A 15805-nucleotide genomic window follows, 5' to 3' on the forward strand; every position below is an offset into this window, starting at 1 on the left:
GCCTTAATCTGAAGGGGGCAGTAGTTAACTAAGTCAACCGGGCGACTGCAATGACCGATCGTCCGAAAGCTCGCTCCGGCCAAATTGCTGTCCCAGCGTCTGGCATAGCCGGCAAGCACTGCCCATTGGAGTGGCCGCTATGAGTCTCACTTTTGTTAGTTCTTAAGTTCAGTTCTGTTTTTGCATTTATGAAATAAAGAGCCATCGCTCCTACATTGAAACTCCGACGATCCGTCGTAAAACACTTATTATTACAAATCTGACTGAGTCTCTAGTCCAGCAGATAAAGAGGGATAGTCATCCCTCCAACATAATCTTCCTAATTGATATTCTACGGCCAGCCGGCTAGAAGTCATCAAAGGGTTGTCCCAATCATCACCTTTCCATATCTTGTTAATTGGAGTGGAAATTGTCGACGGCGGTTTATGTTGACCCTTCAATGTCTAGGTTGCTCAAGCCATCTCAAGCGCCGGCCTACCAAAATAGGAAGCCGGCCGGATCCGATCGATCCGGCCCGCCCAAAAGGCAGAAGGTAAACCACATTACTCAGGGCCCGAACGAAACCGAAGATTACACCGCCGCAGCTTCAAGCGCGGCACAAGAAGTCAGTGACGATGCTATCCATGAATATGATTCGGACGCAATTAATTTTTTAGGGGAAAATCCCTGCTACCTGTCATCAGACGAAGAGTAGCGGGGGTAGATATGAGACTTTTAATAGATACGGGCGCGGCAAAAAATTGCATCCGTCCATACGAGGGATTGAAAATTGTCCCCCCAGTAGAATCGCCATTCACGATACATTCGATCCATGGTGTCACCACTATCACTAAAAAGTGTTATGTTTCCCTATTTAACTTGAAGGCCACGTTCTTCATATTTCCAGATTTGTCCTCCTTTGATGCCATAATTGATCTTGACCTGTTAAAACAGGCAGGGGCATCGCTTTGTCTAGCTTCCGGCCACCCCAAATAGGGCTCCGAAGAAGAAAAGTTAGAGTTCCAATCGTGCCCCGACGTCAATTTTACCAACATTGATTGCTCGGACGCGCCGCCTCTAGTTAAATAGGCCTTTATTAAAATGCTTGGCAAACGAAAGAAAGCCTTCGCAAACCCCAACGAGGCCCTGCCTTACAACACGTCGGTGGTAGCATCAGGACGGTAAGCGAGGAGCCCATTTATGCCAAGCTTTACCCATACCCAATGGGGGCTGCAGATTTTGTCAACAGCGAAATCCAAGAGTTGCTAAAAAATGGCATAATACAAAAGTCAAAGTCCTCCTACAATAACCCAATATGGGTAGTAGACAAAAAGGGCACTGACGAAGCGGGCAACCGCAAAATGCGACTCGTGTTGGACTTTCGAAAATTGAACGAGAGGACGATACCCGATCGCTATCCCATGCCAAATATCTCTATGATACTAGGGAATTTAGGCAAAGCCAAATACTTCCCGACACTTGATCTGAAGTCAGGCTACCACCAGATCACTCTGACAGAGCGTGACCGCGAAAAGACTTCCTTTTCCGTTAACGGAGGAAAATACGAGTTTCGCCGGCTTCCGTTTGGTTTGAAGAATGCTGCCAGCATCTTCCAAAGAACCATCGACGACATACTGCTAGAGCAGATTGGCAAATTTTGCTATGTCTATGTTGATGATGTCATCGTTTTTTCAGAGGACGAAAACGCCCACATACGGCATGTGGATTGGGTTCTTAAGAGCCTGCTCGACGCCAACATGAGGGTGTCAGCAGAAAAATCGCGATTCTTTAAAATGAACGTTAGTTTCTTGGGCTTTATTGACACTAATAAAGGTACCACAACAGACCCAGAAAAAACCAAGGCCATACAGGAATTCCCCGAACCCAAAAATGTATTCGAGGTGAGATCGTTCCTTGGCCTGGCCAGTTATTACCGATGCTTCATCAAAGATTTCGCATCAATAGCAAAGCCCATTTTGAGCATCGTAAAAGGGGAACATGGAAATGTCAGCAGATACAGATCCAGAAACATCCAGGTACAGTTTACCGAGCCACAACGGCTGGCCTTCGAAAAGCTTTGAAACATCCTGGCCTCTGAGGATGTCATCCTCAGATACCCCGATTATAAATTGGCATTTGATCTAACGACAGATGCCTCAGCATACGGCATTGGCGCTGTGCTTTCCCAAAAGGGACGACCCATTACTATGATCTCTAGAACCTTAAAGGACAGAGAGGTTAACTACGCTACCAACGAAAGGGAACTGTTAGCCTTAGTTTGGGCTCTAGAAAAGCTTCGTCACTACCTATATGGGGTCAAAGACATAAATGTCTACACTGACCAGCTGACTTATCCAAACACGAAAATTCAAAGGTGGAAAGAACGCATCGGCGAGTGTGGTGCCAAGGTTCATAACATGCCTGGCAAAGACAACCTCGTTGCAGATGCCCTCTCGAGGCAACAACTCAACGATGTAGAAGAGGAAGAGGCATTTTCAAGCGCGGCCACAATTCACAGTGAGCTGTCGCTAACCCACACTATCCACGGACAAACCTCTCAATCGCTTCCAAACCAAGATAACTCAAGAGAAAGCCCGCTTTTCGTAAAAACGCAGCTTTGTTCTCTTTGGAATCAAGAGACGGCATAACATTGACTTCACTTACGAGGAATCGTTGCTGGAGGAGCTCGCGGACGTGATAGTTCCTAAAGGCGTAAACGCCATCCATTGCGATTTGCACACGCTAGCAATGGTACAGGACAAATTGGTTCGGCAATTCCCTGCCAATTGACGAGAGGCGGGAGATTCTCACTGTCGAGCTCACAGGTCTGCCCAAGAAAACGTGAAGCAGGTACCCTTCGAGTACTACTTCCCAAAAATGACCAAAATGGCGAACGAAATAGTCGATTCCTGCAGGGCTTGCACCAAGGCTAAATACGACAGACATCCAAAGAAACTGGAGCTTGGCGAAACACCAATCCCATCTCATGTAGGAGAAATGCTACACATAGACATCTCCACGGATAAAAAGTATTTCCTTACGTGCATCGACAAATTCTCGAAATTTGCCGTCGTCCAACCGGTCCCCTCTAGATCCATAGAGGACCTCAAACCAGCGCTACTAAAGCTGATGAACATTTTCCCCAAGGCAAAGGTCATATATTGCGACAACGAACCATCGTTGAACTCGCACACCATCGTGGCCATGCTGGAAAACCATTTCAGCGTTAGCATTTCAAATGCTCCGCCCCTCCTCAGTGTCTCAAACGGACAGGTGGAACGCTTCCACAGCACTCTGGAAGAGCTTACTAGATGCCTTAAAATCGACAAAGGCATTAGCGATACCGTAGAGCTGATCCTACTGGCTACAACCAAATACGACAAATCTATCTATTCGGTCATCGACAAGAGGCCGGCTGACGAGGTTCAGACTCAATCAAATGGGTCACATTACGAAATAGAGGATAAGATAAAAATAGCCCAGGACAAGCTCCGAAACAGGGAAAACGCTTCCCGACAAAATAGTATTCGAGGTTGGCGAAAAGTCCTAGTGAAGTCCAACAAACGACTGGGCAACAAAGTCTCACCTTTGTATAAAGAAAAAACCGTTGAAGCGGACATGGGGACCACAGTCCTCATTGAGGGAAGGGTGGTCCACAAAGACAACCTTAGGTAGGCCGAGCGTGACTGTATTATCCCTCGCCTGATAATTTTTAAATTTTTTATTATCCATTTTTTGTAGCCACTTGGCATAAGTTTTTCTACCATTATTATTTTAATCACGCTTTGGTGGTGGGCTACCCAATTTCAACAAACTTACAGCACTTCCAAATTACAGGTTCACAACCATATCCCTGATTTTCCTTTCGACCACAACATCGGCACGCGTCACGGGCTATTCTAAAGCTAAATACATTCCCATTGTTGATGGCCGAATTCTAGTATGGGAGGAATTCGCGTTTGTGAAACATTCAGCGACAACAAGGTGCAAATTCAAATTAATAAAATTTCCGCTACCGTCAACCAACTTCTGAGGTCAGCTAAAAAGTCCCAAATTGATACAGGGCACCTATTCGAGATACTTTTAACTCGAAATAGGATGATAACTTCTGGCAGTAGCACTTGCCAAAGTTAATGTCGTTAGCTCTGGCATCTTAGATCATGCAGACCTGGAAGGTGTGTGGATGGAAGAGCCCACCGAGACCTCGATTAGGGATGTTTTGTCCGTATCGTCCGTTAAGATTTTACAATCCAATAACATCTTACACTTTATTATTAAGTTTTCAAGATTAAGTCGGCCTGCAACAAGATCACCGTTTTTCCGGTGTCACATCACGACACCGTACTCAGGCTGGAGGACAATATTATTGCTGAATGCGACGGCAATATCCACATGGTAGAAAACGGCTCTTTGACAGCAGGGGCTACGTTTTGTCGGCTGGCGCGAAGAAGATCATGCGCTCAAGAGCTCCACGCTGGTGGCACGGCATATTGCGAGATCCAGCAAAGCGATTTACACCCCATCACCTACGTTGATGAGGGGATCGTGATTATAAATGATAGCCCGGCTCGAGTGTGTGTTCATAATGGTACCTGTGCCCAAATAAGGGGCACATACCTCGTCACCTTTGAGGAAGGTGCCACCGTCAACGAAACCCGATTGGTCAACCATGACACAGCCCAGAAGAGGGCTCCAGGAGTGGCCAGCTCGCCTTCCCTAAACGTCACTATGGAACGCAACGTTCTCAGTCTTCCTTACCTTCACCGGCTGAGTGAACGTAACCTGGAACACATCAAGGACTTCGTGGAGAAGATCAACCATCATCAGATATATCAGATGGTGTTCATAGCTGGAGGAATATGCTGCGCTTTGATTTGCATCGGCTTGGCCTATCGGCGGGTCATTCAGGCCCGAAGAACCGCGGCCCAACTAAAGGAGATGATCGCCCAAATAGGGTCGGCGGAGGGCGGCCTCATTCTTGAAGGGGGAGTAGTTAACTAAAGTTAACCGCGCAACGGCAATGTCCGATTACTTAAGAGCTCGCTCTGGCCAAACTGCTGACACAGCGTCTGGTCGGATGCTCGTGCATAGCCGGCGAACACTGCATATTTGCGTGGCTGCTATGAAATACATTTTTGTTAGCTTTAAGTTTCAGTTTGTACTTAAGTCTCACACAATGAAGAACTCCTTAACCAAAACTCCGGCACAAGCCGTAAGATTCAATTCACTTGTAAAATTGGTTACTCAGTCTCAAGGGCGGTAACAACGGAGTAAGTAACTCCCAACATAACTTCAAGCGAGAAGGAAGAACCCTAGGCAACCGCCAGGGATATTATATCATCCTCTACTGAAGACATCCTCTCCAGCAACGGACATACAACTATACCTACCCCTTAAATTAATTAATTTATATATATAAAAAATAAAATAGAAAACATAAATTCGAGCGGAGCCAAAGTTTATATACCTTTGCAGATATCAAACACAGGTGCAGATAAAAAATATACACAAAAGAAATTTATATATAGGAACTTCATTAGAACTGACTGAACATCTAAATTCATACGCAGGCAAAGTACAAACAACATTGAAACTTTTGATTATAAGAAAAAGAACATACCAGTCGGGTCAGGCAGCTGCCGGAAAATCTTTCGGTACCTCCGCAGCATCAAGGGTTGAGCCGCACTCTTGCGTTTTCACTTCGTCGCTCGCTTCAACCCCTCAGACTATTTATATGTCGCTAAAACTTTTAAATTAACTCTGATATAATAAAAACATATTAATTTATTTAAAAAATGACTGCCATGTAGTACTATTGGTCGTTTATTTTAAAATAAATCTTAATTCTGTTACAATTGCTAAACAAAGAGTACATATGCGTCGGCAGAGCAGGTGTCAAAGCTTATGTGTAAATGTAAATATTTATTTTATTATCTACATTTGTATACACTAGTAGTATCATAAATAAACACTGTTCTAGGAACAATTAAAGTTGTTCCTAGAACAATGTTAGACACTAGAAAAAAAATTAACATTGTTTGAGAAAGCAATATTGTTTTTAGATTGTTTTTTGTGAATAAATTTAAAAAAATACCTCTAAAAAAAAATAATTTTCTTTTTATTAAAACAAATAACGTAAATTTTTTATTAATTTTTTGTCATATTATGCTATAGTGAAATATACATTTTTTATTTATTGTTGTGAAGCATGGCTAGAACTAAGACCCATTCCAATATCGAGTCGTGCTTTGGCTGTTCGAATGTTGCGCGGGTCATGTGTTTTACCAGATCGACGTCGCGTTGGTTGCTTTATATTTAAAGAAGAGCCGCTGATGTCCACCTTACCTTCGACAGGCACATAATGATGCAAATAATTCTCCGCTTGAACTTTTCCAATTACAGCTGGAGTGGGTAGTCGCTCTAACATTTCAGTGGAATGCACCTTAAGATGCGTGTATACAGCTATGTAGCTCTGAGAGGTATCAAGTTCAATGTGCTGGTCCAGAACAGTGCGGCCAGGTAGCTCAAAATGTTTTCCAAGAATAGGCTCCTTAATAGGGCTATCCAAAAGTCTTTTCAATTCCGTAACATCCTCTGTTTGTGCGGTGTCCTCATCTCGGTCCTCAGTAACTTTTCCTTCTTGACGTTTTACCATTCTTTCTGCTTGTAGGCCAGAAATGACTTTTAGTGTTGTTGAACTAGCTACCTTTTTGATATCAGGCGGCATTCGATATGTTTGACTATCATCTCCTGCTCGCTCAAAAGGAGTCAGCTTAGACCAGGGCAAAACTGTGCCCAAAGTACCTAAATAGCGGCCACCTTGTGTCCATAAGCGACAAGAATAATCATGGCTTCCTCTTAAAAAAAATTATTGTATATGTATTAAAAATACAATAGGAAAGCTAACTTCGGGCGGTGCCAAAGTTTACATACCCTTGCAGATATTAAACACAGGTAGAGGTATACAGATCAAAAAAATATAATTTTCTTTTTATTAAAACAAATAACGTAAATTTTTTATTAATTTTTTGTCATATTATGCTATAGTGAAATATACATTTTTTATTTATTGTTGTGAAGCATGGCTAGAACTAAGACCCATTCCAATATCGAGTCGTGCTTTGGCTGTTCGAATGTTGCGCGGGTCATGTGTTTTACCAGATCGACGTCGCGTTGGTTGCTTTATATTTAAAGAAGAGCCGCTGATGTCCACCTTACCTTCGACAGGCACATAATGATGCAAATAATTCTCCGCTTGAACTTTTCCAATTACAGCTGGAGTGGGTAGTCGCTCTAACATTTCAGTGGAATGCACCTTAAGATGCGTGTATACAGCTATGTAGCTCTGAGAGGTATCAAGTTCAATGTGCTGGTCCAGAACAGTGCGGCCAGGTAGCTCAAAATGTTTTCCAAGAATAGGCTCCTTAATAGGGCTATCCAAAAGTCTTTTCAATTCCGTAACATCCTCTGTTTGTGCGGTGTCCTCATCTCGGTCCTCAGTAACTTTTCCTTCTTGACGTTTTACCATTCTTTCTGCTTGTAGGCCAGAAATGACTTTTAGTGTTGTTGAACTAGCTACCTTCTTGATATCAGGCGGCATTCGATATGTTTGACTATCATCTCCTGCTCGCTCAAAAGGAGTCAGCTTAGACCAGGGCAAAACTGTGCCCAAAGTACCTAAATAGCGGCCACCTTGTGTCCATAAGCGACAAGAATAATCATGGCTTCCTCTTAAAAAAAATTATTGTATATGTATTAAAAATACAATAGGAAAGCTAACTTCGGGCGGTGCCAAAGTTTATATACCCTTGCAGATATTAAACACAGGTAGAGGTATACAGATCAAAAAAATATATACAAACATTTTATATATGAACTTAAAAAAAAAGCGACTGAACATCGAAATTCATACGCAGGCAAAAAAAAAAGAACCTGGCAGGACTGAGTTCTCACTTTCGCTTTCTTCAACCCCTCAGACTGTTATTTATATGTCGCTAAAACCAGTTTATAAGATCTGATCTAAAAACCTTCTCTAACCTTCCACCTCATCTTCCCCAGCTTCAAAAAACTAATGTCTTCACTAACACTTACTAACACTTTCTTTGCATCTCACATGATAGTATTTACAGACTCTTGGTTAAAGCGGAAAATCTTAAGCTCCAAAGTTTTTCCAAGTAAGTACACCACTTTTAGACGTGATAGAAAACTGCGAAGGGCAGGAGGAGTATTAATTACTGTAGACTCCCAATTCGCTTCTGAATAGGTCAAATCACAAAAGTTTGGTGACATTGAATTTCTTTGTATTAAAATCGATTTATCCGGTCAATCATTATACGTTACGTGTTCTTACATACCACCTTCGCCCGAACCGCCCACATACAGGCAATATTTGTCCGCTATCCGTTACTTTTTTTTTTTTGCGCGCGGTTCCCTCTGCATACGAACAGCCCACCTCCCGTCCAACCGACCTAAGGATGCTGCCGCGTAACGTATGGCTCGAATCGCGGGAATACATCCGAGATAGTTTAAGCGAAGAGTAGGAGAAAGATATCACGAGGAAGAGTGTTGCACAGATAAGGCGGTTAATATAAGCGATTTAAGATTGTTAGTTGAGCAAAGTGACAAGATGTGGTAGAGACCATTGTAGTCCGAACATAATACCCTGAACGGATCATGTTGGGCATATGTCGAACTATAATGGCTGAGGAGTAGAGGACGAAAGTTTCTAGTCTTTCTACTAGGAACGTTAAAATTTAAGCGTGTTAGTAAATGCTGGCTGTCTACATTTCCATAAATAAGATTATATAGAAACATGACACCCAGCATTTTTCTTCGCTTTGTTAATAATGGTAAGTTGATTAGTAAAAGTCTAAGCCTCAGTGCAGTGCTGTTTGTGGTATATATTTGAGCTGCAAAACCATATGGAACAAAGCTGGCTTTATATCTATCTATGCGAGCGATGCACCAATTGGCTAAGGAAGAGGTCAAAGACTATCCATTGGCATACGAAATCTTGCTTAGAGATTTTTACCTCGACGATCTCATTTCTGGTGGCAATACCAAGGAAGAGGTTGTTTACATTTTAATGCAAATTATCGCTTCTGTCCAAGGGATTGCTGGCGCTTACTTTTGGAGCTCTTATGGAGATTCATGGCTTCTGTGACGCCATCATTGAAGCCTACGTAGTTTTCAGGTCGCCAGGGGCTGAGAGCCGACTCCTATCTGCGACGTGTATCGTGTTAGGGGTGTTAGGGGCAACCTTATCTTATTAAGGTACAGGAGGACTGGCCTGTGATAATGGACAATGCGATGGACAATAGTAATCGAGAAGTCAGCTTTAAAACTTTGCCATTCAATTTTATTGGTGAAATTGCCATATAAATGCGTGAGATTTTTTTCGGACGAAGCCTCGTTTGTTAGAAAATGTTATGTGCGAATTTCCGAAGGTATTGATTTTTGCGGTCCTTTCTTTTATCCGGTCCTTCTTTTTATAAAATGTTTCATCATCGGTCCTTCTTTTTATAAAATGTTTCATCAAGATTTTCATCTGTTTCACTAATGGCTGACGAGTTACAGACGCATATGTACAATATAGATACAGTGATTAATTCGAGGCCGTTTGACCCTCTCTTTGAAAGCCCTGCTGATTTGGATGCCATAGACATGCCGCATGCGGGTCGGATGCGTGGCAACGCGTCGTCTTTCTTCAGCAATGTTTCTGTCCAGATGGAAAGAAGAGTAGCTAACCCTGTTGCAGCAAGGATTTAAATGGCGCGTCTTAGTTCAAGGCATAGCTGTGGATGACATCTGTGGATGACAGCTGGTGAAGGACGTAAACTTGCCGCCAATGAAGTGGCCCCTGGCGAGGTTGACGAAAATGGTCGTCAGAGATGACAGTCAACAAATTGTGCTTGCTGCCCCTTCAATATGGTGTTGAAAGGTTATCTTCCAACTGGGAGAGTACGTCGGGCCAAGCAGTAACCGCAAGTCTGGCCGGCGATAATTTATTGAAATAGATATCCGTGACGTCACTCGGTTCTACCGCCGTTTTTATGTCCACTCTTGTTCCCTCTTTGTATCTCTTTTCACGTGCACGCTATCGTGAATTCGATCGGTCACCTGAATCTGCCGTCATGCGATATCATTGTCTCGCTCTCTCGCCGTATCTTGGTCATTCCGCAGCATTAAGCGTTGAGCCGCGCCGCACGTTTTTTGTACTTCTTCGGTCGGTTTTTAAGCCTTTAAACCGAGCACAAATGTGTAATCAACAAAATCTTCACCAAATTCAAATAAATTGCGCTTATAAATATAAATCTAACCGAATTCGTGTTTATTTAAAACGTTGAATTCCAAATGTTTTTTTACAGCTACCAGAAAACGCTTGGTAACTTAACAATAGACATAATTATTTAAGTAATACAGATGGTCGTCACCCAGTAATTTTGCCAAGGAGCCATCCAGTAACGCGTAGCATAATAGTTAGCTTTCATGAGCAGAACCAGCACGTTGGACCTTGATCGTTTTTGACGATTTTTTCGGACGAAGCCTCGTTTGGTGATGCTCTACCCATTACATGCTTTACCAAACGAGGCTTCGTTAGAGCATCACATTACATGCTTTACCAAACGAGGCTTCGTCCGAAAAAATCTCATGCATTTATCGACTAATCGACCAATAATGAGAACGTATCATCGCCAATAACGATCAAGGTCCAATGTGCAGGTTCTGCTCATAAAAGCTCAAAACTACCGAAGGAGAGAGTGGAAGGTAATCAGGTTTTTGATGTAAGCGAGTCGAAGGTTCGCAACAAGGCCCGCATAAAGTGTTACATCAGCATTCTCATCGGTTTCACGCCTAAGTCCGTTTACTTAGAGCTGGTCTATCCACCGTCGAGTTTTTGTATGCACAGACGAGATTCATTTCTATCAGGAAGAAGTCTCGACACTTCTGGCCAACTAGCGATGAGCATCAGAGATCCATCTTGGATTTTTGCCTTCCAGAGTCCATTGAATGTAAGTTTATCCCTCCCCTTTCTCCCCACTTAGGCGGCTTGTGGTAAGCTGCTGTTAAGACCGCCAAGTAACAATTTTACAGGGTACGGCTGTACTAAATGCCGACAATTTGCAGACGCTGGTGTACAATATTGCTGCCGTAATTAATTCGACGCCAAACAATTGCCCAACCAATTGTATCAAATCACCTTGCAGATTAACGCCCATATGTAAACCGAACCAAATTAAAAAAAACGTGAATTTTGTATATTAATTACACCTATATGTATAATTAGTTGAAGGAATTAGTTAATTTATTTTTCATTAAAAATATAATTTGCTTACGATTAAAAGATAACATTGACAAACACTATTTAGTTTGTGATTTGTGCGCGAAAAATTGCATCCATTATTCGCAGATTGCAACAATCGCTCCTACAAATATCACCCTGTTATATAGCAGTTCCACAAAGGGTTGGGAATTATCAATTAAGAATCAAACTAAATTAAATTATTTTTTGCGAAAATAAATCCATTTTTTCGAGTGTGCACTCCTGGAAGGAAGGTCATCTTTTTGAGCACAAGTGCTGTTGTTACATAATTCTGCTTCTTTTTTTATTTTTAATACTCGTGGTCGTTTGTAGCTCTCTCGCTCTCTCCCCTTTACTAACTCTCGCCTTAATTCACCTTTTATTAACCTTATTCGTACAGATGTTGAAGGCTAATATGTAGTAGAAAATAGTAAAATATAAATTATTTATTTTTCATAGTATTATTTATAATATTATACATTATATTACAAGTATTATTATGCACTTAATAAATAATTATTAATAATTAAGTATTAATAATTAATAAGTATTAATAATTAGTATTAATAAATAATATAAGGATGCATTAGACTTCACCGTTATAAATTGATCTATATTTTATGATACACTTAAGCCTAGCTTATCTATTGCGTCGAAGCGGGACGAATTCACACATGAGCGCAACTGAGCTTTCTTTCGCTCTTTTAGACTTTAAATTCCATTCCATTTCCAAGTCCATTTCTATTTTCCATCTATATCTTATCAATTACAAATATATCTTATCTCTACACCGGCCCCGTTGAAGGGGTCTATCCGGCTTATAGACTGCTCTCGTAAAAACACCTCCAGAGCTAGTCCTCACGACGGCGACTCTAACCCTTCCGTCCGCTTCTTCTCTGCTTTTCCTTTTGCATAGGGCGATCCAGCATCCCCGCTTACATACGAACCAGGCGATTCATTACTATCAGTTGAAGTGCACAGTCTGATGACCGAGACTGCCTAGCTGTTTTCAATTGTAATCGAGAAGTCAGCTTTAGAATTTCTCCATTCAATTTTATTGGTGAAATCGCCATATATAGACCTCGCGGCGATATGCTAATGCCCTTATTCATTTCCTTTTCAGTAAGTGTTTTCGTACGTCTATAAGTTTGCCGTTCATTTGGGTGGTGAAATAAGAACTTTGCAGACAATGGAAATGGTTGCCTCCTCCAGCTCGCTGGATTCGTTATACTCCTTTTTGATTGCTTCGGTTAGACCGGCGCATCCTTAGATTACGATGCTCGTCACCCAGTAATTTTGCCAAGTAGCCATCCAACCCGAAGCACAATAGTTAGCTTTCATGAGTAGAACCTGCACGTTGGACCTTGATCGTTATTGGCGATGATACGATCTCGTCATTGGTGGAAGAAAGACTGGTCTGAAGGCGACAAATAAATTCGTGACATTACCGTATCTTTACCAACTGTAGCGAAGCGCCGTCAGGGATTCATCGTCCTCCTGGCTCTCTCGCCGTTATTACCCTTATGGAGCAATGATGGAGCAGGCCGGTATGGATTACCACCTTTGGTACCAAAAGCGTAGAGTCTACAGCAATTTTTATGGAAGGCTTGGCAATCTTCACCTGGATGTCAACTTGCTCGTCCGTAGCCAGCTAAGAGAACTTCCAATATAAATTGCTTCCAATATCGATCCAATATCGATCGCAATGCTACTCCATTGAGTTGTAACGAATTGTTTTTTGCTACCTTTTGCTCGCAACAAATGGCGCGGCTAGTTCACAGAGTTGGGGGAATCGTTCCACCGAATTTATAGAAATTAGGATGGGAAATTAGAAATTAGGAGAAATTAGGAAATGTATATATTTTTTTGGTTTTGATCAAAAAGAATATTGGTCTGACATGGTCTTGTATTGTCTGTAGAGAGATTGAATATGAAATGCGGACTTTTATAAAGCAGACGAGAAATGGCTTTCTAGATGTCCGTAAGCAATTTTCTGCACTAAATGAGCAATTTCTTACACTTGAGAGCCAATTTCTTGGTCTCAAGTTATTAAGTGAATCTCCAAGGAGAAAAATTCCGAACAACAACCCGATGGCCTAATACCTCATCGCCTACTGTTGTTCCTGTGGAAGTGATCCATTCACCAAGTCAGCCAATGGAATCGTCAAGGAGTCTTGGTCCACCTATTGCCTTGGATCCCCCATCGTTGGAAAACCTGCAGGTTCCTCTGGCACCGTCTCCTAGGCCTCTCACTGGTGTGGCGCCTGAATTAAAATCCTCTGGACTTTCGCTTAGAGCTCGTAAAGCAATATTTGTATCCCGCCTTATGCCGGATTCCACTGTGGATGAGGTCAGGAGTAACCTCTTAAACCATCTTAAAGTAGCTCCTAATGTATTAGCGGTCTTTAAGTTTAATTTTAAACATAAGCGTAGCATATCCTCTTTCAAAATTGTAATTCCCGAATCCTACTTTGAAGAAGCATTTTAACCGTTAGCCTGGCCTGAGCACAGTATTATTCATTAATTTTTAGCCAAAGACCCTCTAAATCCCAACTATACCGATTCAGCTCCAAAAAACTGAGTAATAACGTATTTTCTTGCAGCTACCAAAACGTTCGAAGTATTCTAGGTAAATTGAGCCAATTTTTTACTAAGAGTGCTTCTTTTGATTTTGATGCCATATAAAATTTTTTTTCCAAAGTACACTGTGTTTCGATTGAATAGGCCATCTTTCGCAGGCGGAGTCCTTATTGATGTTAATAATAAATACTCAGCTGAACTAATCTCTTTCCCGAATCTGTTTGGAATCGAGTTTATCGCTGTAAAAATAGCTGTTGGTCCGTGGTCTCATGTTTTCATGACCTGTTCCTATATACCTCCATCGGTTGAGGATACTGTATATTTTCATCACCTTTAGGCTATTAAATTCGTTTTATCATTAGTCAATGACTCTGATTTTGTCATAATTATGGGTGATTTCAACCTTCCCCAAATCTCCTGGATCCCGTGTGAAAATGACAATTCTTTGTTTACTAAATGTTTCCGAAAAACTGATTACAATGCTCTTCGCAATCATTTAGCTGGAATTGACTGATTCTTTTTGTGATGAAATCCACAAAGAGTTGAACAAATTTGTTCCTGTAGTTTCATCGTCTTCATCATCTAGACCGCCTTGGTTTAATAAACACCTTTCTCGTCTGAAGAACAGGAAATCAAGAGTACACCAAATGTTTCTTCAGTCTGGATCTTTGTTTCATCAGACAAACTTTCTTTACATTCGCAACCAGTTTATTATTCTTAATAATCAACTTTATAAGCTTTACATCGTGAATTGTAAGGCAAACTTCCGAAATGATCCGAGCTCCTTCTATTCGTTTGTCTCTATGAAACGTAAATCCAGTCTTTTTCCGCCTTCCCTAACTTATAAAAATATTCCTGATTCTTCAGAATAAGGTATTTCTAATCTCTTTGCTTTTTTTTTTTATCAACTTATTCGCCCGATTGTTAGAATTTGTATTCTACATACCCTTATAAAATTCTGTATATATACAATATTTACTTGTCTAGATTCAATCATCTCGATGTTTCTAATGCTCTTTCAACCTTGGATATCTCATTATCTGCTGGTCCTGATAATGTCCCGAGCTGTATTCTTAGGCACTGCTCCGATATCCTATGCTACCCTCTTACTACCCTATTCAATTTATCTTTGGACCTTTCATGCCTTCCTAAGAGATGGAATGAATCTTTTATTATTCCACTTCATAAGAAGGGTTCTAAAATACTTATAGATAACTACCGCGGAATTGCTAAACTTTCTGCGATTCCCAAGTTGCTGGAGAAACAGCTGGGATATCGCAACTGCAACATCATAGCAAAAGCATAATTTCCTCCACCCAGCATGGTTCCAGCATGTCAAGCATCGTTTTACAACAACCAATCTGCTAGAATTCATTTCGATTGACCACAAGGGTAATCTAAAACGAATGCAAACCAATGTAGCTTACACCGATTTTAGCAAAGCTTTCGATTCTGTTAACCATCGTCTCCTTCTCCGGAAACTTTATCTTATGGATTTTCCTCCTAATATCCTAATAATATAAAGTGGATGACTTCATATCTATCGAATCGTACGCAGCTGGTTTCCTCTTTGTGAACGACTTACCTAGTATCGTGAGCTAGGCTATGTGAGCTATACTACACTTATGTAAGCTGATGATGTCAAGGTCTGTTTTTCTTTATTTTACCATTCCTTCATAGACATCTTCAATTAGTCCTTGAAGAAGTATTCTTGTGGTGCTCTAATAATCTCCTCTCACTAAACTGCTCAAAGTGCAAGGTTATGACGTTTAATCGTAGCAGGCTTTATGTCATCTCGTACTCACTTGGGAATTACTTTTTAGATCGTGTTTCCTTAATGAATGATCTTGGAGTTCTTTTCGATCACAAGCTGTCGTTTACTTGCTTTTATCAAGCGCTGGTCAAAAGAGTTTTATGATCCCTTCACCACTAAAACGTTGTATA

At 41.4% G+C, this 15805-nt stretch overlaps 2 protein-coding genes across 2 annotated transcripts; both read right to left on the reverse strand.

Moving 5' to 3' along the window:
* Nucleotides 1-6127: 6127 nt before the first annotated feature.
* Nucleotides 6128-6844, reverse strand: LOC26515556 (WD repeat-containing protein on Y chromosome-like; the record flags this gene model as incomplete). Its single annotated transcript, XM_014903594.3, has 1 exon — nt 6128-6844. A coding segment is annotated over one exon (672 nt), but the record flags the coding sequence as incomplete, so codon positions are not given.
* A 156-nt stretch (nt 6845-7000) lies between these two features.
* On the reverse strand, nt 7001-7717 carry LOC116656451 (WD repeat-containing protein on Y chromosome-like; the record flags this gene model as incomplete). Its single annotated transcript, XM_032456079.2, has 1 exon — nt 7001-7717. A coding segment is annotated over one exon (672 nt), but the record flags the coding sequence as incomplete, so codon positions are not given.
* Between the last annotated feature and the right edge of the window lie 8088 nt (nt 7718-15805).

Source organism: Drosophila ananassae, unplaced genomic scaffold (genome assembly GCF_017639315.1).
Source record: "Drosophila ananassae strain 14024-0371.13 unplaced genomic scaffold, ASM1763931v2 tig00000134, whole genome shotgun sequence".
NCBI lineage: Eukaryota > Metazoa > Arthropoda > Insecta > Diptera > Drosophilidae > Drosophila > Drosophila ananassae.